The 22,991-nt window shown below is 38.0% G+C and overlaps 3 protein-coding genes across 4 annotated transcripts; 2 read left to right on the forward strand and 1 right to left on the reverse strand.

Moving 5' to 3' along the window:
* The first annotated feature begins 1,733 nt into the window (after positions 1–1,733).
* LOC145912628 (sodium-dependent neutral amino acid transporter B(0)AT3-like) lies at positions 1,734–16,366 on the forward strand. Its single transcript, XM_083000165.1, has 14 exons — positions 1,734–1,906; positions 2,075–2,179; positions 2,627–2,839; positions 3,725–3,866; positions 4,110–4,291; positions 11,552–11,662; positions 11,766–12,007; positions 12,183–12,348; positions 12,433–12,504; positions 12,995–13,190; positions 13,821–13,980; positions 14,187–14,350; positions 14,604–14,714; positions 14,871–16,366. The coding sequence occupies exons 1-14, from the start codon at positions 1,829–1,831 to the stop codon at positions 14,933–14,935; spliced, it is 2,007 nt and encodes a 668-aa protein (XP_082856291.1). The 5' UTR covers positions 1,734–1,828; the 3' UTR covers positions 14,936–16,366.
* Positions 16,367–17,235: 869 nt separating this feature from the next.
* On the forward strand, positions 17,236–18,091 carry LOC145912270 (uncharacterized). Its single transcript, XM_082999692.1, has 3 exons — positions 17,236–17,411; positions 17,621–17,756; positions 17,965–18,091. Exons 1-3 carry the CDS (start codon positions 17,305–17,307, stop codon positions 18,031–18,033), a joined length of 312 nt encoding a protein of 103 aa, XP_082855818.1. The 5' UTR covers positions 17,236–17,304; the 3' UTR covers positions 18,034–18,091.
* A 383-nt stretch (positions 18,092–18,474) lies between these two features.
* On the reverse strand, positions 18,475–22,891 carry LOC145911168 (synaptic vesicle glycoprotein 2C-like). Of its 2 annotated transcripts, none has more exons than XM_082998422.1 (12): positions 22,682–22,891; positions 22,435–22,508; positions 22,146–22,272; positions 21,672–21,834; positions 21,359–21,480; positions 20,818–21,053; positions 20,512–20,594; positions 20,110–20,283; positions 19,659–19,873; positions 19,367–19,431; positions 19,190–19,310; positions 18,475–19,071 (listed from the first exon to the last, which is right to left on the reverse strand). In XM_082998422.1, exons 1-12 carry the CDS (start codon positions 22,821–22,823, stop codon positions 18,914–18,916), a joined length of 1,680 nt encoding a protein of 559 aa, XP_082854548.1. In that variant the 5' UTR covers positions 22,824–22,891; the 3' UTR covers positions 18,475–18,913. The 2 variants fall into 2 exon arrangements, with proteins under 2 accessions (XP_082854548.1, XP_082854547.1); XM_082998421.1 differs by having other exon boundaries at positions 20,494–20,594.
* Between the last annotated feature and the right edge of the window lie 100 nt (positions 22,892–22,991).

Genomic DNA, 22,991 nt, shown 5'->3' on the forward strand with positions numbered 1-22,991 from the left:
TGACTTTTTGTCTCTGATAGTTTGTTTCATTATGACTTGCAGATCAAATACAATGACTCAGCAAGGTGACTTGGCAAACTTCTTTCAAACCCAGAAGCCATTACAAACAAACCACAAACACACATGATGTATCCTTTAATTGGCGCATGGCGGTGATGGTTCGCAATTAATCCTATGCGGCGCCGTGATCTGTCGTTCTCAGTTTCCATGTAAGTTTCCTTTTCAGTTTGCGATAAAAAATGAAAGGAAGTTTAGCTTTCCGCGATGAAAAATTATAAACATCCTCGCTAGGTTTATTTTCGCTTACTTAGTAAATAAATAATGTCCATAACGCATTGGTGCACAAGTGGTGCAGGATATCAGATATTTATTTACCTACGCGATAGATGTCACAGAACAACGTTTGTTACGAATGAATGTATTTTTCCCGCCTTTGTAGTCTTTCATCAGGTTGAGCAGTCCAATATCTGTGTCTCTTGGAAGAAGCTGTATAATGTTCAGCCGGGAAACGGTTGATTTTGTTGATTTACAACTTACTGTCTAGTGGTAAGCGGGGTATAGGTAAAAATTTGTTTGGATTATTAGTTTATCGGGTAATTTCTGTCGCCGTACGCAGCATGTGAAGGTACTGACAGTCCACTGTAGCTAGTAAAACGTCGGCAGTGGCACCATGAATGCATTACATCCGAAATATGATATTTCCTTTTCAAAAGCATTGGTTGAAGAGGTCCAGCCCTCGAGGCTTCGTCCACTTTGAGTAGCCCGCGAATCTATTTCAATATATTGACCACTGTATGTATCAATATATTGACCACTGTATGTATGTGTCTGCAACATCATTAAGATTATTATGTATTGTGTTTCAATCCATTTTGTTTTGTTTTTTATTAGAAAGTTTGCATTAAAATATGTGTTAGTTAATTAGGTATATTCACCATATTAAAGTTCTGGCAATAAAAGAGAGATTGGAAAAGCGCATCTCGAGACAGACACAGTTTTGTTGAAAAATAAGTAAAAAAATTCCATTCGCTCGAGGTTTTACAGCGTGGTTCCATTGAAGGAAAGAAAAAAGGCAACAGCAGTGCGTTTATAACCCCGTGTGCTGTCCTTGCGTTGAGTGGCGAGACAGCTGAGATTGTGAGCGTAGTTAGTAGCAAGGGACATGTGTACATTAACTTGAATACAATTAGAGTTTTTTTTCTGTTACAACTATAAGAGATTTTAAATAAGAATTATTTAATGAGATCGTAAAAATACATATTTATGAAATAAAAAACACACGAAAAACTGAAGACAACTATTAGGAATGTAATTATTTGAAATTGAATTAACAACGCTGTATCACAAAAAGAGTTGCGCAGGTTTCTTAAGTAATGCTAAGTACTGATATCTTTGTTAACCAAGCATTGTGAGCCGCCAACGGCTATTCTGCTATTTTTCCAGTTATTCTTAGATCAGTTGTCAATATAGCTGGGAGGTATATAGGCTAGCTTACCTTGAGGCATATAAAGTGTTTAGTTCGATTAAACCCGTGTTTTCTGCAAGAGATATTACTCTATCTATTGGGAAAAATCAATAATAAAACAACTGGCCATAGACTGGAGGCAATATTGATTTTTCCCACTTAAACATGGCATGTGTTGTCGTCGAAAACGCAAAGGATCTGTCTGTGTGTCTAGCCCACAACCACATCGGCCTCTCTCTCAAGCGTTTACATTTTTTCTATCAGGAAACCGTAGTATCTAAAAAACCTGTGGCCTGTCTGTCGGCTTCTCTGAAATCAAGCTTATAATTTTCGCTTTATTTTAAACATCTTGGGTTCGATTCGATGGACGACCAGGAAGATATTGGAACGGACTCGAAGGCAACTTTGTTTCACCATAAAATCGACCCGCCAAAGGAGAGGGTAATTTGTTTTTAAAACTTGCATTAAGACATATAACACACCACTGTATCTGGGTAATTTGCATCATATTGATAAATAAAGTTTTGTTGAACTTCTCGGCTATAAACTCTGTAGGAATTTAAATTTAATTTGCCACACATTTGCATTTTAATTATTTTTGTCCAACAGCGTGGTGGAGACGAAGATTCAAATTCGTCGTCGGAGGAGATTGCTGTGCAGCGTTCAGCTTGGGATAACAAGATACAATACATCCTCGCACAAATCGGATTTGCCGTAAGCATAAACCCTTTAAATATATCCTATGTTAACGTCTTTACCAAGACATATACAAAGTAGTCGCTTTTTGGCGCTAACCAACCCTTCATCGGCATCGAGAAGTGCAGACAGTGCGACGCGTTCTTTTGTTATTGTTGTCGGTGCTTGTAGTACTATAGTTGCTTAGCAACAGCGTCTGTGTTGATAACTCGTGGGCGTCCAACTGGTCGTTCTGAAACCGAAGTGGAAACGTTTTTCTTCCCAAACTTATTGGGGAATATTTTCAATGATTTTGTTTGGTGAAATGACATTTGGTTTTCGGACGAAGCAATTTTTCAAAAACACTGACACAAGTATTATATGCGTGGTTAATAAGGTCGGGATCGCTGTGTTCTTTAAGGCTAGAGTACAAGTTCACCACCCAATAAATCCACATCTTTATGAAACATCAAATCTTTTGCTCAGGTTGGATTGGGAAATGTGTGGAGGTTTCCCTACCTCTGTCAGAAGAACGGAGGGGGAGCATTCTTAATCCCATACTTCATTATGCTTATCCTGGAGGGAATTCCCCTGTTTTATTTGGAGATCGCGATCGGTCAACGGTTGAAGAGAGGAAGTGTTGGGGTCTGGAACCACATCCACCCCTTCCTGGGCGGCGTCGGCATCGCAAGCATGATCGTAAGTTCGATCTTATAATTACATCAACATCAACACGATCACATATTTTCGTGAAAACATTTTTACAAGACATTTTAAGTTGGTTTTGAAACTGTAACCTTTGCGGACAAATGAGAGTTTGATTTCTATGAATCGCCTGTATGATCTCTATGGCTGACAGAGACTCAGTAACGGATCAAAGCAGAAAATGATAAATAATCCCAAGTCGTCTGTCTGTTTCAAGTAATATTAAACATCTTGCGTTAACATATAAGAAATTATTATGTTGCTAAACAGTTGCTAAACAGTTTGGCCTCCGTTGTCAGGCAAATATATCCTATAATTGGCGAACTTTTTCGCGGTATGCTCCAGCGCCCTACACAATTAGCGCGAAAATTGACGTTCATTTCCACTTTTCTTCCTGCGGCCCGCCCCTGTTGCTATGGTGACGCCGCCATCAACATTTGATAGAGGAAAAGTACAGGAATTATTCCCAACCCCCCCCAGGGAATTGAAACTTTACCCTGGGAAATTCGTTAAGTAACGAACTTCGTGTGAGTCAGAGCGGAACGCCCTCCATTCATAAAATTACTCTCTACGGAATGTTGTCGTTGTCCGGGCGCCTTTTACACCGAAGGAAACACGATTATGAGAAAAGGATTTTAATTTGCTCAAAATACGAACCCACTTGGACCTGCTTGTTTTTCTGAATACAATTTCCCAAAACAAATATATTCACCAATTGGAAAATGGTTTCCTGTACAAAAACCAATAGCTCGTTTGGAAATGTTTAATATTGAGTTGATTACAACAAAATGGTTTTTCACGCAAGTGTCAACCGATCCAGATAATTTTTGATAATATCGATCATGTAATTTTGTCAGCAATATAAAATACCATTTGCAGGTTTGTTTTCTCATTGCTCTGTACTACAACATGATCATAGCATGGGCATTCTTCTACTTTTTCAACTCTTTTCAAAGTCCTTTGCCATGGTCTGACTGCCCGATGGAACTTTCCCCAAACGCAACAGCAATCAATGAAACAGGTAATTTCCCTTATATGCGACTGAAGTCATCGGATCGCTTACTTTTTACATAAATTGTATGTAATACCAACATGGATCTTGAATTTTCTGCATTGTAGTCCGGTAAATAGAAACTGCCTCTAAAATATTTTATTCCCACCACTTACCTGTTGACATGAGGGGAATCACCCCGGCTCGGGCACACTGTGACGCTACACATCATCCGCTTTCCACAGGGTTTTTAAATGTTGTCGTTTTGTTTAGTTCCGGTCAAGGAGTGCGCTATGACGAGTCCAACCTCGTACTTCTGGTATAGAGAAGCGATCAACATTTCCCCGAGTATTGAAGTTCCCGGCAGTGTGGTATGGAGGATGACGCTGGCTCTACTCGTAGCCTGGCTAATTGTCTTCATAGGAATGTTTAAAGGCATCAAATCATCCGGCAAGGTTAGTTGCTGTGTTCGTTGATTTACATCCCAACCGCTCATTTTTATGTCAAACGTTCCGGTTGTAACAGAAAGTTCGAAATAACAAATATTTGCACGGTTTGTTTTTACTGCTGGTTAATGTGAGTTACGCAAGGACATGTGTCATCTGGGTTTGTCATTCCATACGCGCGGGGTTTATCTTGGAACAAGCAGTCACGCCCCAAATTCCGTCTGCCCTTTTCTAACTCCATGAATAAAACATGGGCCTGTTACTATGGCGACCACGTTAAGGTGACGTAACTCCATTTGCATTGTTGTTTGTTTTGTCAAATTAGGGCTATTTTATTCGAAATTGAGCGATGCCACAAAAAAACAAATGGTTGTGGAAAAAGGATGCGGAAATTTCGTTGATCTATCCTCGCGTTAAACATATGTTTAATTGAGGTAGCTTGGGTTAAACCCGCCCTGTGATATAAACGGTTGGCATTAAAGGTTAAAGCTTGCTTAAGATATTTTAAATTAAACTCATTTTACTGAGTATCCTTAAATCAACCATCCGTCCATGATCATATGGAATACACGCATCACCACTTCGGCATATTCCACAAAATCAGCATGGAAATGTTTCAAATTAAATAATAAAGAGCTTTATTCACCACCAACTCTCAGTAAGGTGAAACGCCAAACAATGTTAAGTCCCTGTGTGCGTTCAGACCAATGTATTTCCACTTCACTGATCACCGCAAGTAAATATATTCCAGTAGTAGCAGAGACTCCATTCATACTTTCTCGACCGTGATTGAACAAATATTTGAGGGTTAATCAAATATGGCTCACAAAAGAATCCAACTAATCGCGTTTAAATGTTGGATATTGTGTTGGCTTGTATTTGGAATAACATTTATTAACAAATCAAGTGGTTATGTAACTTGTAATTGCCCTGAGTTTAATTTGGTAGCAATGAAGTACAAACAAAACTCAGTAAACTCCAGTTCTCAGACTTCAAACTAGGCGTCTAAATGAGAGTTGTTTGCCTTTATTCCATAACCCTTGCTTCTATTTCTCCTTCTTTTCACAAATTCCTGCTGGGCTTCAGTCAAGATTTGATCCCAGTAGTAATCATTCAACCATAAGAAGCTACTCTATTGTGTTATTCCTGGTCTCTGTTTAGTCTGTCCAATATAAGTCAGGGTGTTGTCCATTAAACTATGCGTTACGTGGCAACAATAGTAAGTTGACTGTTGTTTCTATCTGTTGTAACTTATTGTATGTGTTTTTTGTTTCGTGAAACGATAGAACCCCAAATCACCTACAATGTCACTCTTACGTCAGAAACCACCTGTTATGGGGGTCCGAAAGTTTGGTTTCAGTTATTCCAAACTCATATATATGGTTTGTTTGTTCCATCAAGTTGGTGCGACCCCAAACACGTGTTCATTCACCAAGTGATACGTGTTGGAATGTTGGTGGTATGACGTCATCGTTGCCTGATGACGTGACACGATGCGTTCATGTACTCGTCCAAACCTCGTGTTCCAAATCCACCCTTGTTCTACAGAGCAGGATATCCTTTCCACGTTACAGATTATGATCTGGTGCAAAAGATTGGGTGACATTAGAGTTTTGTGTGTTTTCTCTGTCCGTGTAAAGCGTCGTCACATTATTGAAAAACATCAAAGTTCATGTGGAAAATCAAGTTGTCCGATAATAGTTATTGGAAATACGTTTTGCATCTGACGATATTCCACTTAAGATTAAGAAAACTTGGTTTCGTGATAACTTTCTTCGTTGAACTGACTTTTTCACCGCGACAGTTAAGCAAAGCTTGATGTGGTTTCAGTGTGTTTGTGTTGGGGTTCAACATGGAATGTAACACACGCGGGTGAAGAACACTTGAACGTGTTTCTTTCTGGAATTCTCGTTGAATCTCGATCTCTTCATGTTTTAAGAGCGCCCGCGTGTTTGAACGAGTTTAAGTCGCATGTAGTTCGGGTCTGCCAACTCTTGTGTAGCCGTCTGGAACGTGCACCCAGCACCCAAATGTTAACCTCCAATATAACGACCTGATTTGAATGCAACAAGCGTGAACATCAGGTTACCTTCTGGCAGGTGGAAAATCTTAACACTTTTTTCATCCTGACTCGCTGGGGAGTTTCTCAGAAAGCATTTCTTCCATAAATGTAGTTTGTGGTGTTTCTCGGCTTAAACCAACCATGGTTGTTGCACTGTTTCTTGTGTGTTCGGTTTGTGTTGTTGAATGGTGGTGTTGTATAACTGATAAGTGCTTCTTAGTAAATTGAAGGCTTCCATGGAACTGAAACCTGACTCCTTCCGCCTTTGTGACGGCCCCAACGCCGGTTTGTGGCCCAACCTCTGTTAACAAACCATGAGGTAAAAGAACTCGTGTTTCAGAACACGCCTAAAAATAGAAAAGTACACCAAAAAAAGATTTCCACAGAAATATTTCGAAAATTAACTTTATTGAGATATAGGATTTGATGGATGAAACTGGTATTAAAACTTCGGAGTTTACTAAAATTGTAACTAGTTACTGGGGAATAAGCATATCTATATATGATGTGGGTCTGTATAGGATGCTGGTAACTACAATCCGCATTGGTTTTATGGTAAATTTTGTATCAGTTTCGGTTTGTTGAAGCGAAACTTGCGACAATGGCGAAACTTCGCTGCCAGCCCGTGAGCACTCACTTAAATTTATGCATGGGTAATTAAATTATTGATAAAAAGAGTTTGGTATTGAAGGGTTTAAAGCTTATCTGTTTCTAAGGTCGCTATGGATTTCCCATACAAACAGTTAAGTAATTAAAAACAACCCTTCGTGTGGTGAACTCGGTTGACCCAATGATGCAGTTTCCTATGACCCAAGAACATATGCTGTAACTTGCCTGTGTCGCCTATAATAAACCGCTTATGTTTCGGTGTAATTTCCTTAAACGCATTAAAGGTGCTTAAACCCAATGCATGTTCAACATCACACAACACATTTTTGGCACGCCGTGTATTTAATCTTATCAGTCATAAAACAAATTTAAGCCTTGTACTCAATATTTCGCTGCAATATAAAACTACATGACGTACATTCGCACTCAAATCCAATAAAACCTTTGTGTGATGTACGTCATCATGTCACTATCCAACGCCTGTTATCCTACTTCATTATTCTCAACTGTGACGTCAACAGAGGGTGATAATGGTTTGAGAGTAAGGTGATTATTGTGTGTCAGTTGATAATGGCATTTTAATAAAGGTGTCGGAATGACGAAAATGTCATAAATATGATTGAGTTCTCAAACGAATTCCATGTAGTTGCGTTGATGTCCCAAGCGTTGAAACATCAAAGGGAATAAAAACGATTGTATATTAACAATGTTGATTTCCAACCAGTTGGCCTTAACGTTGCGGTACACCGTAAAACATAAATGTTTCGTTGTGTAACCCATATTCTTACTACATATATTTGTATTGATGACTTGCACATGCCTAATGCCTTTGATTTAGCAGCATAGGTAGGCTTAACTAAGGCTCGTCAGCATTGTGAAGATCGATTGATTAAATTGTAGATGTTCAAAGCTGTAGTTTTATTCATTGAAATCATGTCAAGGCGATTTGTGACTTCAAGTGCCTCCTTTGGTCGCATTTTCAAGTATTTATATCAGCTTTTGTGTTGGCACCAAAGTTCCATGACAGTAATCCACTTACTTGATTCCAACTAAGTTCGGTTTCGAAAGTCTTCTAACCACTTTGCTTTCACTCTGACGTTGTTACTTTGTACAAACGGCAAACTTTCCGACTGTAGATAACTTGTCACAAATTTTGAAATGTGAAAGTCTTGGAACGGTTTCTCGTGTCGAGTGATTAACTTGATTGTTGTGGATCAAAGTTGGATGATACAGAGGTCAGCATTAGAGGGATCGCAAAAAAAGCAGGGTTCAAATCACATTCCGAAATTGTTGATGTTGTGTTGGAAGAAATTGGATCGTTGTTCTGCCTATGTATTCACAACGATCCATGCTGATCCTTTAAACTATGATTAGAAAAATACAAGTTCATTATCTTAGTTGCTATATTGAGTTGAATCCTACAATAGCACGTGTTCTGCTACTAACTATTGTTTACTTTCCACTTCGTTTCACGTGATTATGCGCGCGCTTTTCCATTGTGACGCATTTGTTCGGCAGGAAAATTTGTCTTGCTATATTTTCTCCCAAAGGAATTTGTGTAAGAACCTCAGAACCTTTCCCCAAAACGCTTTACTTGTTCCTTCAACTTGTGGGCTTGTTTGCCTTGCTTTTGTGCCGGGTGGATTTTGTGGCCAATCTCTTTGTTGTGTTAGAAATGTTTTACGTCAATACAAACGGTAAGATTTCTTCCATGTTTATTTAGAGCTTTTACCATGTTGGTCTTAAGGTCTGTGTTATGACTTTTTATACAAAGGATTTGATCCTTGAGACAATGTAGCACTCACAGTGTGTAATTGTAACCAACAATAGATGAACATTTCCTGAACAGTTTTTAACTTTCTAAATTTACTTGAGAAAATAGAAGAAGTTTTAGTTTAACTTTGTGAAAAGCTTCATCCCAAGCTGAGCAAAGAAGTTCATGGAATAGAAGTGTTTTGTGTCTGCATAATTTAAGATAATAACTAACATAGTAACAGACAAAACCTTAACTTTGGCACACATATATTGTTAGCAGCACCAGCCTGACTTGTACAACCGCAACACTTCCTCTAATTATGTAGGAAATTACGCCCTCTTAAACGTCCACCCAGCAAAACTAATATAAACTTGAGTTTAAACACAGCGTTGATCATGTGTTGAAAACTGTTACTTAGGATGTTTGTAAATCATACAACTTTTATCAAACCGTGGTTTTAATAGAATCTGTTACAATTACTGAGCTGCGATGGACAGATACTGCTTTAAAGTTGTCCCAACCACAGCTGAACGAGGAACACAGTTTCATAGTTGGATGTTGTTGTTCTATCTGCTGTTTGCTGTCATGACCAATTGCACTCGTAAAATTCACATTGGCGTCAGAATCACCAAAATAACGTAAACAATGACATCATGTGATTATACGTGGAAAGTTTTGGGTCGAAACATTCTTTGGATGTTTTACCTGTCATGCTGACGTCATAATCGCCCCAGGCCATTAGTTCTTGTCAATGAAATCCCCACATAGTATTCACGGTTGAACAAACAACGCCACGTTTTCTCGAAGCGTTTCGCATGAGTGCGATTAAAGGTGGAACATTTCCTTTGTGAAAGAAAACGTGGAAGCTTGGATCGAGGCAGATGTGAATATATTTGTATATCACGAGAATTTGTGTCTTTCGTCTTTGGGTTCCTGGTCTTTTTTCACATCCTGGACAAGCACATTCTTTGAAGGTGCCCACAGGGTCTTTCGTCGTCCTATTTTGTCTGAATTTTTTCGTTCACGAAACAATTTCAATAAACTAATGAAAACAAAAGATGGCGATTTCCCGCCCAAAACATCACGTGACCACAACTTCCCCTTCCGCCATCACGCTTGAGTGGCACGATAACATTTACCCCGTGATAAGAACGTGACTAACAACTCCTCTCATCCACTTAGGCTTCATAAATATTTCAACAACATTTTTCTACCTTTCCTGTCGAGACGAATCATTGATCGCCGTTCCACTACACCCTCTATGACGTCATACAGAAATGTATGCACGTTGTGGCCATACTTCCTACTTAGGATATTAAATTCGTGTGTATGATTTTTATGAAAGAAATTCCCCTTTCTCCTGCTCCTCCCACCTACTCCAGCCAATCAGAACGCGCGTAGTAGCGCCGCCCAATATATACAAACGGAAACCCGCCTGCCAATGAAAACAATGCGTCCGTATGCGCAGCACCCTCACACATTATGGGTTGCTGTAACTCCACTGAAACCAACGTTTAATTAAAGATTCGTATCATACTTGTAAGAACCCGCCCTCGACACGCCACGATTAAACAAAACGTGTATTTTTGTAACATCGAGGATTTGGAAACAATCGTAGCAATCTACGTTGGTCACAACTGGGTCAACCAGGTCCCCAGACACCACCTGTCGAACACATCACCACGTTGCCTTGCAACCAATCACTGTCCTTTATTTCACCACGCCCCTATCGAATCGACCAATAGAAAACAGGAGATTTGTTTTGATGTTTGTACACGTGACATGATAATTCGTGTTTACAAACATGGCGTTTTGTGGGCGTTACCCACCTGGGGTCAAATGAGGGCAATGATCCCTAATTGTTTTCAGAAGTCATGTCATCTTATAACCGGGTAACTCCCCTCTGAATAAGGGTGGTCTGATAATGTTGGAATCTTTAATCGTTCAACCATATCTGATTTCATTGGTCGTTGGACAACACAAGTTTTTCAAAAAATGTTTATTTTTCATAACTGCAGCAACAAACAATTGGTTGGTTTAATAACAACATGATGACATTTGAAACCAATCACTCGTATCGGTTTTTCCACAAAACACACAAATAGCCACTGTCATAACATGTACAGGTAAGGCAACAAAACATGTACAAGAACGTCACTAACCCCCAGGCAGTCAATGGGAACTATTTCTAGCACAAGGTCGATTGTGACGTTAACAGACAAAAGTATGCGTGACTACTCAGGAGTTGGGGGCGTAACAACTGGGCTTGTGACGTCATAAGTGGGCTAGTTAAAATGCCCTGGAGATTATCGTATCGATCGATTCAGCGTTGGTCGTTTATTTAAGTTTGGTTGGAAAAATTCTACTAAGGTTGCTTACCAGCTACACTTGCCATGTAGACTTAAGGCTGTTGGTTGTTAACTTATGGTTGTGTAAGTTGTGTTGTTGTAGGTGTATGGTGTTAAACCATTCAACCACAACGCACAAACTCGTGATTCACAACATTAAGTAAGTTTTATGAATCATAATCAAATCAGCATGTAACGACAGTCTACACCTTCATAACATGCCCCCGATTCTCCTCACATGACACAGGATACACACACGTGATGCGTGCTTCCTGTATGATCAGTGTTGTAACGCTTCCTCAGCTATACACATGCTGCTACTGGTTTGTTTACTGAATCTAAACACTGTATGAGTTTTGCTGTGAGAGATATTCCACATTTTCAACCCAACGTTTTGTTTGACGTGAGATCATATTGTGGTTCGCTATAGACCTGATATCACCTTGGCAACACGCTACACATAATTAAAGCAATCATATATATTTTGTTTTCAGGTGATCTACTTCAGTGCCACTTTCCCCTACTTCGTTCTTCTCATCTATTTCTTCAGAGGAGTAACACTAGATGGCGCTGTTGACGGTCTGGCCTTCATGTTCACACCCGATGTATGATTTCTATGTTTACTTTGTTAATTTTTGTCATCATATTTTTGTTCAAACTTTATGTTGGGAAAGCAATTTGTAACAAAAGTCGATTTGTTGGTTTTAGGTTAGTCGACTCTCTGACCCCAACGTGTGGCGAGATGCGGCGACTCAAATATTTTTCTCTTTGGGTTTGGGATTCGGGGGAGTCATCGCTTACTCCTCGTATAATGACGTCAAGAACAATTGTAGGAAGGACGCACTTACCGTTTCCTTTATCAACTGTCTGAGTAGCTTGTTTGCATCGGTCGTCATTTTCTGCGTCCTGGGATTCAAAGCTCACCACAGATCTCAGATCTGCATCGACAGGTAAGATAGTATCCTGTTCTTTATTCGTCTCTAAACGTTTGTTAACAACATGTCTTGGTAATTTCCTGCCTCAACCTTCCTGGTTAAATTATAAATATTGAAAATGTTACTTTTATTTGTTGTGACGAAATCATTACCATCAAATGCATCGACTACAACTTTTCTGTTTCCGTAGCAACATAGACGTCATCCACGGTTTCTTTAACACCTACCATCCCGATCACGACTTACGTCATGTAATCGTCACAATGGATCGCGATAACTATTACGATATGATGGAGGCCATCGACCACCACGTGATGAGCGAAAATCACACAGAGATTGGAGGGGGAGTTTATGACGTACGTACATTTGTCACGTCATTATTAGTATTGTGACGTTGTGTTTTGTATTCTGCTGCTAATATATTTTAAAACTTTTTATAGCAATGGATAGATTTGACAAGATCAACAAACGGAAGTTTTCAAAATTGCGACGTTGAAGAAGAATTGAAAAAGGTATAACATCACTTGTGTTACGTCACAAAAGAAATATTCTTATGTCTATATCAGTTGTTACGTCACATTTACTCACAAAAATGGACACAATTTTCCGCTTAAAAGGGTTCTTCCACAAACCACGTGTTCTCATGTGACAAAGGGGTGCCGTTATTGTCCGGTTATGACGTCATAATATCACAAGAATACCTAAGGTTTTCTTTTATAGAGAAAGTTTATACTCACGAGGATTATGCGGGGAATTCGTTTAACTAAACACTCCATATTTGGTAAACACACACGGGTTTAAACAAACAAGGTCTCCAACAATTCACATTATCTTATACCGCGTGTACACAGGACTTCCCCGTGGTAACAAACAGGGTGGACTTGACGTTGTAGAATTGTCAGCATGGTTTGTTACCACCCTGTCCGGCGTAACATGTGGTCGGCCCAGCACATATAAAGCTAACACTTGTGACACTGCACTTACAACCTGTTCACATTCCAGGCTGTATCCGGTCCAGGCCTCGCCTTCATAGCCTTCACGGAAGCCATGATCCACATGCCTGGAGGTCCATTCTGGAGCGTCATGTTCTTCGCGATGTTGATTAACCTCGGACTCGGTTCGATGTTCGGGACACTGGAGGGCATTGTGACGCCACTGAGAGATCTGGGTCTCAAGATTAGGAAGGAGTTGATTGTCAGTAAGTGTCAATCGTTTATTTCTTCCAAAAATCGTAAAAGCTCACTTTGAGGGATCTACGTATGAGCAGCGAACACCAAAGTTGGTCACGATGATAATATGTAGTTTCTTGAGCTGCTATCTGGTTTTAAACCTTTTGTGATGTGATAACCGATCAACTGACACGTCATCTAATTTACATAGAAGCTGGGATAAACCGGAAAATCGAGTCTGGTTTGGGTATTGCGGGCGTTTGGTGTTTTCCACGTGCATTCCCCGTTTGAGTCATTCGCGTTAATTCGACAACTTAAATGTTGTGGAATTTCAACCGACCACGACCCACTTTAGTGTTTATTAGAGACACATTAAGAGTTTATCAATTACTGAAAGACCCTAAAAATAAATTATATTGCTTAAATGTTGGTGATTTCTAAAACTACAAAGTAGTTTATGAAATTATTGGTTTTGTAAACTTGATGAAAAATCTGTCCAACTAACAACTTTGTATGGTTATTCTACTAAAAAAAGCAGTAGCTTTTTATACAGGATCAGCCTGGCTTATAAATCAGGAATATATATTTCGCCCCATGGGCATCTTCAGTTCCTTCAGTAAACACATTAAATGGTTATTCTTACCTGTATTTTGTCACAGCAATTCTGGTCGTTGTGTCGTTGGCACTCGGTCAGATCTTCACGCTACAAAGTGGGATGTACGTACTTGATATATTCGACACATACGCCGGTACTTTACCCCTCCTCTGCATCGCGTTCTTCGAAACCGTCGGGGTCGCTTGGGTTTATGGATTCCAAAAGTATGTCCCATGTTTCACAAACATTTGTAGAAACCGCACGCGACAAATCATGTTCAACAAATAATCTTTCTACATCATAACATTCCCACCAACCCTATATCCAAGGTCGAATCAGTTTTAAAACCTAATGTTGCAACATTTCTGTAACTCTCATCCTTTCCGCCCAATGGCTAACTCGGATTAAACAGAGGTGAAATTTCTTCAAGGTTTTCTGACGACATCAAGTTCATGTTGGGGGAAGGCCCGGGTTGGTACTGGAGGATCACGTGGTGTTTTGTATCCCCCCTCTGTATGGTTGTCCTCTTCATATCCTCTATCATAAACCTCGCTATCACAACTCCAGAATACAAAGCCTACGATGCGACCACGGGTTAGTAAAGCGACCTTGATCGCCACCTACCGGTTGTGATCCGCAAGTTGCTACAATTTAATTTTATTTTGCTCTAAAAACTTGTAAACAATAAATATGGAAAATAGAATGGCATGAGCACCGATAAACCATGAGGGTGGCCGAGCCAGTGTGAAGATTGTGGTTGTAATTTAAGGGAAGTAAATCTCACTATGACGACGTGACCTCCAACTCTATCTTGTGTAAATATTTGAATGTCCAACCTTCATTGCAGGGGAAAGCGAGGTGAAGACAGATTACCCAGGTTGGGGGATTGCTGTAATCGTGTTCCTAATATTCCTCAGTATAATTTGGATCCCTGTGATAGCATTTCTAAGATGGAGAGGTACGTCATCACTGGTTATGATTTTTGTGTTTATCTGTGGTTTAAATTCCTAAAACTCAAACCACGTGCCCGTGTATTGTAAACCTTGCGTGCGGTTGTCAATTTGAAACCTTGACATTCGAGTTTCAGAAATGAAAAATGTTAAATTTGTTCCAGGATATTTAAACTACCTTCCAGTCGATTCGTCGTCCAAAGCTCCGCCCAACAACTCGGTTATATAACGACAATAACACCTCACACAAAACTGACAATCCTTCCTGCCAGTTGCAAGTCGGAGGGCGCGGGTTCGAACCCCGCCTCACTCGGCGTGTCGTACACAGTGGGAATTCGGTGTGCTTGCTTAGATCATAGCATAGGGCTGTCCAACACTTGCCAAGATGGGGGACATAGACTATCCCGCGTGACGTCGGGGATGAATGACGTAGAAAGCCGCGTGGGTGGCGTAGGGCGGTGGTGTGATGACGCAACCGAGTGCGTAGTCGGTTTGGGGCCCGTAGTGAAAATTGTTTGCGTTAATTTTTTTGTTAGTGATTTTGGGGTGAGATGACATAGGGGGTCTGCCCCCCCTCCCCCCGTCGGAGGGTAAGGCGCGGACCCCGATATCATGTTTCTATATTTCGTATCATTTCGAATCAAAATAAGAAACTTTATTCAACGTGCAACCAAAACACGAGTCCATTTAGGTAATTTTTGTACGTTGGAATTTTTATTTATTGGTGCTGGTTATGTGCAATAGTTTGTCATCATGAGGCCAATAAAGCGTTGTGTAATTCTACATTAAATATAGTGGGCGCGTTATATTTAGAATAAAAATACATATTTCTTTATGGTAAACGGTCGGACAGCCCTATACTATGTGGTAACTGCTTGTATCTCTTTGCATTCGTGTTGTTATTTATTTCCACCTTAATAGTAGGTTATTTTATTTATTGGTTTGGGTTTTATTGCTTAGATTAATTGCGCAAAAGTATTGTTTGATGACTTTTTCCCGCATGAAACTTGAGTCACCATCAAGCAAGTTCTCAAAAATCCCATGAACTCACAATAAATGCGAAACATTTGGTTTTCATATCCTCAAATTAAATTCCACAGTAAATTCATGCAAACTTCCAAATGAATTTAAATCTCTACCTGTGTTGATTTCTATGTTTTTTTTATCGCGTGAGTTTTTCTTCTGTTTCGAACGTGTCTGAGATGCGAGAAACCAGAATACACAATTGTTGTAGGAATCTCATTTCGTCGAATGATGAAATTTGTATATTTTGTAATTTCTGTTTTCACTTAGTTTTAAATTCTCGCTGATAAACTTGACGAATCATTATTGTGGACTACCTCTGTGTTGTCTTGTAGAACACCCGGCCTATGCGTGATCTCAGTGCGCAGCCATTTCACTGAAATTTCGTCGTGTGTTTGAAGTTTTACAACCAAAAAGTTTTTTGTAGAAACATTTTCCAAACATTAGCAATTTTCTTCTGTTGTTTCGCTCACTACCTGATTGGTAAATATTTGTGTGAACGCGACATTAAATAGCAATGATGCCAACGGATATATCTGCTGTTGCATTTACCATACGTTCGTTTGCATATCAGCGTGGAATCAAACTATTATGTGTGCTATATGTGTGCGAGTGTGAGTATTTATTTGTGAATAAAAAACGCAAGCTTACAAATGTGTGGACAGGGTCCGTGTTGTCATTTAATCAAAGGCCACAATAACATGCAGTTAGGTTATAATGTGACAAATTGTTTATTATTATAGATAAGTCTCTAAATTCTACGAAACAGCTGGAAACTTATCTTTGCACGCTGCAAGATCCTGCACGCGCGGTTCTATTCTAGTGTTAGCTAACTAGGGGGGAAGTTTACGCAGCTAATTAACTCTAGCTCTGTTTTTCGCAAGGGGGCAGTGCAACAACAGGAGCAACAGGTGGAGCTCTACTTTTGTGTTTGTGATAATTAATACACGTGAAGTTTGACCGTGAACCCCACTTTAGAGTTTATTTTCTGATTTTTTAGGGCATATGTTGCCGAGGGCCATAAGTACTAGCTTCCTTTGAAGACCAAATTTACCGCCTTGTTTTAACATAATAATTTTGCAAAAGATGTCAAAATTAAAAAGACGTTTTTGTATACATACCCGATGAAACTGTATCAAACTTATACTCACTGCAACGAAGCAAAAAAATATTGTCAAAATAACTGATAGTTTTGTCAAAACAGTAAAAAGTTTGCAATTTTTTTGCTTACAAAATACACCCCAAGGTAAGTTGCCCCCGGTTTGGGAACCGTTGCTTCGAACTTTCTGCATTAATTTTTGTTAATATTTTCTGCAATAAGTCGATGCAATCTGTTATGATAAGACAAAAAAGAGCGATCGATTAAAAAATAAAAATGCTTTGTGTTCAACAGTCAACAGATCATTATTGGTTCATTGCTTGTACATGAAAATGATTTCTTTAAAAGTTTTGATGCGAAGTTAACGCTATTCCTTTCTCTCATTGGATTTATCATTTCAGGGGACTTTTTGTTGAAGGACAAGTTAGTTGTTTGTTTCTGTTTTGAGATTTTTCGATTCAAACAAAATCTTCGAGATGTCCCTCGTGGGACGATTACGAAGTGGCTTTCTGTTGGCCCGAAAAATCGCCACTAAGAGTTCAGCATTAAAACCAGGAACAGGCATGACTATATTAAAACGACGGTAAGTAACTAAAACACTGGAATGAATCTTGTAAAATGCAACATCTATATTAAATAGCCTACTTAAAAACTTTTGATTTTACTGCAATTTGCCGGACCATGACTTTGTGCATGAAATTAAAATACATCGAATCCTCACCAACCTTGTCAAACATGTGGTTTTAGTGAGTTCAGAAAAATCTTGACATTAGAAAACATGTTTAATTTCAGAGGTGGAAGTTACAGAATGGGATACAAGTGTTTACCCCCTGACGATCCTCTCATGGAATTTACAGTCGACAGTGTTATGACGTTCTTCTGGGCGTATATGTTCTGGATGTTTTATCACGATGGTGGAACACTAATTGTAAGTTAAAGGAGTTGAATGTTTTTTATAAGCTAATTGAATATATATCTGTGTGAATAGTGATGAGTAGGCGGAATATATGGATCACAGAAAATTAAAGGACAAACGACTTGGGATTTTATAAAAAGTTGTTGATTTGGCTTGGAGTTTAATCTCAACAATAATATGTGGTCATTATATTCCTTTGAATAATTTTGTTACATTGCAGAATTCTGGAGTAAATTATCACGAATACACTCATTTCACTGACGATGAACTTGGAATTTCTGAAGATTGAAATTTTTTTGGTTTCAAAAATTTTTTAATATTGTGGAAAATAAAAAATATCAACTGTATTATCATGAATTTAGAAAAAATAGTTTGTAATTTCCAACAAAAGAATCGTAAAGTTCAATTTGCATTTAAATATTTGAAATGTTTTTAAAAAAAAAAAATGATACACAACCTCTTGGCTTCAAGACCGCAGTAGTTACTGTAGCAAAATTCCACCACCACAACATCCTATTCTATGTCTGACGTAAAAGGGTAGTCATAAACAATTTTGAGGACCAAATATAAAAAATACAGGTAATTTGGTAGAAGTTCAGCATTTTGCCGTAATACAGGTATAAACACTAAAATCCTGGACATGTCGGAGAGAGTCCTGGTGTATCGCACATAAATTAATACAAGTAACCAATATCCCAACTTCACTGATAAAAACACAACCAGTGCAAAAAAGTTCTTTATTTTTTACATTTACACAAAACTACACTAGGAAAGCATAGTAGCATGAATAAGTTTAGAAGGAATGGTAAAATGAGTATAAGATGCAATATGTCTATTTCTACACTGTATACATAATATTATTCAAGAAGCAACTAGAATATGCCACAAACAATTTTAAACAAAGGCATTGTTAAAGAAGCACAACAGAAAAAAATACTGGTGTAAATTTCTTTGCAGATGATGAAATGCAAGAATGCTTTCTGCTTTTTTTACACTTTTATTTTTTCTGTTGCACTTCAAAACATTTGCATAGTCCTCCATGTATTTCATAAAAATCGTCAAAAACTTTTTGTTTAACCAGTGTTTCCAAAAACATTATGTGGAACTTAGAACTAGAAATAAATGAAAAAAGAAACTAGATTGTATTTATTGTTTAGGAAACACTGGTTTCACTTCAGGCCAATTCGCTTTGTATTTGGTAGAAATAAAGATGCAACAGCTCCTATGAATAGGACTATGGCTGATGTGAGGATTGGCATGCTACAATTTGAATCCATATTCAAGCCAAATAAAACATTTCCCATGATCGAACCAATCCTTGAAATTGCTGAAAAATAGCAACAATTTGTTTAAAAAACACTTCTGGAATTATTAACAATTGTCACCAAAGAAGTGATCTTGGATCCTACAAACATTTAAACAAAGCAAGCAGATATTTTTTAAACCTGATAAAAACCCGTTTGCGGAAGCTCGAACAGATGTTTCGTACAATTCTGGAGTCACAACATCAACTCCATTCCAGACCATTGTAGAAACAGCATTAAAAATTGCACTCATCACAACAACCTGAATAGCTGTTGTGAGAAAAATGCTCTTGGGTGTTTAGGCAAACTTACACTTACCTGTAGTTTATTCTTGACCAACCAGATAAACAGAACACTTATTCCGCTACAAATAAATGCAGAAACTGAAAAATAAAGAGTTCCTGGTATTATATCAACAAACTATCACATTCCGAACTGTATTGGAAACAATTTTATCTTGCATTTTTTGACTTACAGTGTCACATGTGCAGATCTATTTAAAGTTCAAACAATTTTTTTAAATTTTAACTTTTGTAGATTATCAATAATTTATCTTTGTGGCTTAATAAAATCCACAAAGATTTGGAAAATTTATGAATAGAAAACTTACCCAGTATAAATTTTCCCCCAACAATATCAATGATAAGAATAGTAAGGATATTAGCAGGAAGTTGGGCTGCTGCCCCGATCAAAACATCAAGGTAAGCTTGAGCACTTGATGTGTTTTTATGTTGATGTGAAACATTGACTGCAGCACAGGGAGAACCAGACGATGCCTCTGCTTTCTCCATTAACGTCGGCAGCCACATTGTGACTCCGTAACCACTAAATGTTAAGGTTTCAGTGTAAGCTGTTTATCGACAAAATTGCAAAACTCAGAAAGGATTTAATTTTGCAAAACTTTAGAGTGTTATAATTCATGAACATGAGTAAGAACTAGAAAAAAATTAAACAAAGCAAAAAGTATTCTTACTGGGGAGTTTAATCAACATACACAGAGAAAAATGTTTGTGGTATTGTCGCAACCTTAAAAAGTGAACAAAACAGCAATGGTTTTATACCTGAAAGCTATACTGAAGTATACGACTACCATCAGGACAGATGTGGTTCGTTGTGTTCCTTGACAAACAGCCAAAACCTGACGTTTTAACGAGTTGCCGACAGCAAACAGAAACTCAATGAAACACAACAAAACCTTCTGGGGTCTGCAAGTGCACTTTTGCTTAAAACTGTATCTGCAAAAAATAAATTCACCCCATTCAAACAAAACTTTCGAGAAACACATAAATCACCCTTTTCACCATCACAAGTTTGACATGCAATAAAATAAAACCCAAATTCAAAGAGCAATTAGGAAATATTTTTGTGCCTTTAAATGATCATTAGAACACAATAAGTTTTTTCATCATATTAGGGAAACGGGCAACTAAGAAATGTTGCAAAACCTGATTTGTCGGACGTACGTATAAGTGGCAGCATAACTTCCATCTTCTTTCCCCCCAACATATGTCACTGACGGGTTGTGTTCACTTATTATTCTACTGTACTAAAAACACAGATAAAAATTTCTGCAGAAAGTCTTGAAACAACCAACAAATACACTGGGGGGTGGGCAGGTATAACTGACAAGTTTCAGGACAAATGTTTATGTGGTCAATTACTTTTTACTGGTTAGAAAGTTATGAGTCATGGTAAGCTGACAAGTAATGGAAATATAAACATAAATCATTCTTTAAATCAATTCAAAAAGAAAATAGTTACAAACTTACTGGGTATGCTGATTTGCTTCGATTATTTCTGGAATAAATCATTTTCAAGACATTCAATGCTTCTTTGTTTCTTCCTTTTAACATTAAAAATTTTGGGCTTTCCGGCATTAGTATGAAGAAAAATGCTGATGAGAGACTTGGGAGAGCACATATGATGATAAAAAACCTCCAAGCTTCACCATACGGAGATACTGACTCTAAATGACGCTCGGGGGGCAAAATTCCATATGCAAGACCTATAAAAATTTAAATAAATTCCTTTACTTTGCAACATAATTTGTTGAAATTGTACTGTGTTCCTTTAAATCTGTTTACTTTATTCTAGGACTAATTATTTTTTGAAATTGAGGCCAAGAGGGTTCCACTGGCCACCAATCGATAGATGAAACTGACAAACAAGACAAAAGGAAATACTTCCTTTATTAGATAATGATTATCATCACATGACCTGATGTCTTCGCACAAATCAGGAAAGCATATGTGCTCTATATTCACCATTTATGTAATATGTGGTGTATTAGTGAAATAGAAATTTGTTTACCTGCTGTTAAAAGATTTCCAGCCATCCAGAAAGTAGCCAATGCACTGACCATCGAACCTCTCTTATCCTTTGGCTGAAATTCACTGAAGTATGAAAAGCAAACAGGCAGTGATCCACCAGCACTACACAACAACATAAAATAAACACATATTTATTTTTATTTAAAACAATGGGACATAAAGTTTGTAGCATCATTTTTGCATACACTGTAAAAAAGGACGAAATTGCTGCAATAAAATATATTTTAAATTTTACAATAATTTTTAAAGATAAACATGACAAAACTAATTTGTTGAAACAATCCATTCCTCACCCAATACCACTGAAAAACCTGAGGACCAACACAACAGAATATGAATGGGCAAAAGCTGAACCAACACCAAATAATCCATTAACAGCGAGAGAGAAAATAACAATTTGTCTTCTGCCCCATGAGTCGGCCAATGAACCCCACAAATATCCTCCAACCATCATTCCTGGAAAACAACAATTTAATCTTTTTGACTTTTTTTTCTAACATTTTTACACATAGATTGTTAACAACGTTGACAGCTTTTCTACTTCCGTTTTTATTCCGTGCTGGAAATTAAATAAATATATGTAAGTTTGATTTTAGTCCTAATGTTTGCTTTTGTTTATGTTTTTACAAAACCCATGTACTCTGACGGTAAAATATAAATATTTTGAACAGTAGTCAGTCTTAGTAATCACTTTTCACATGTGAATTGTTTGGAAATCACTTTGTTCACCGTAGTTTTGTAAAGAACACCTAAAACATGCTCCTTACCGAGAAACAGTACAATAGTCAACCACATGAGCTGTTGATGGGACAATTTGAGGGAATCATGAACTGATGAGATTGTAAACGATATACACATGATTTCTATGGCATCACTGGCATTAGCCCATCCACACTAAAAATCACAATTTCTTTTGTTGTTTTAATTCCTTGGTATATTCAATAGAAATGATTATATGTTCGGCGAAGAATTAAATAAACATAAATATACAATGAAGTGGACAATATACAATTACCCTCAACCTATGATACATAATCTCCGATACAAATGAATTACCTGCATTAGAAGCATAAAGTGCCACCAGCCAAAACCAACCGCATTAAAAGCTTCATCGTATGTGGCAGAAGAATCTGAAGTAATCATTGAACACAGTTAGGTTTTGTGCAATTAGGTGTTGCACTACTTCTTTCTAAATCATTTGATAACAAGCATTGCACAACAATTAACGTTTCTTGAGAAATCAATAAAATGCTTTGACTAATTGAAACTTAACACATAACAAAGATCAGCTCATTGAGTATACCGTTGTTGTCAACGTCCACACCGTTTACAAGCAGGTAAGTATCGTCGTTTGTTTCGCTGTTTTCATAAAGTTCGCTTTTATCTATCTCTTCATACGAACTGTAACTGTCATCGCCATTTTCTTGAGGATCAATTGTTGTCATTTTGATTCAATGATGCCTACTGTCTCTGCCATTGTTCATCATAAGAATAAAGTCCAAACTTTCAATAAATTTCCGAAGTTTTGAATGTTATTACGTCAGTGGTGTGAACGTAAAGTTTTGATGTGCTCCTCCAGTTTGGTAAATTAAAAACCTTTGTCTGGGCAATTG

This window comes from Ascidia mentula, chromosome 8, assembly GCF_947561715.1.
Source record: "Ascidia mentula chromosome 8, kaAscMent1.1, whole genome shotgun sequence".
Classification (NCBI taxonomy): Eukaryota; Metazoa; Chordata; class Ascidiacea; order Phlebobranchia; family Ascidiidae; genus Ascidia; species Ascidia mentula.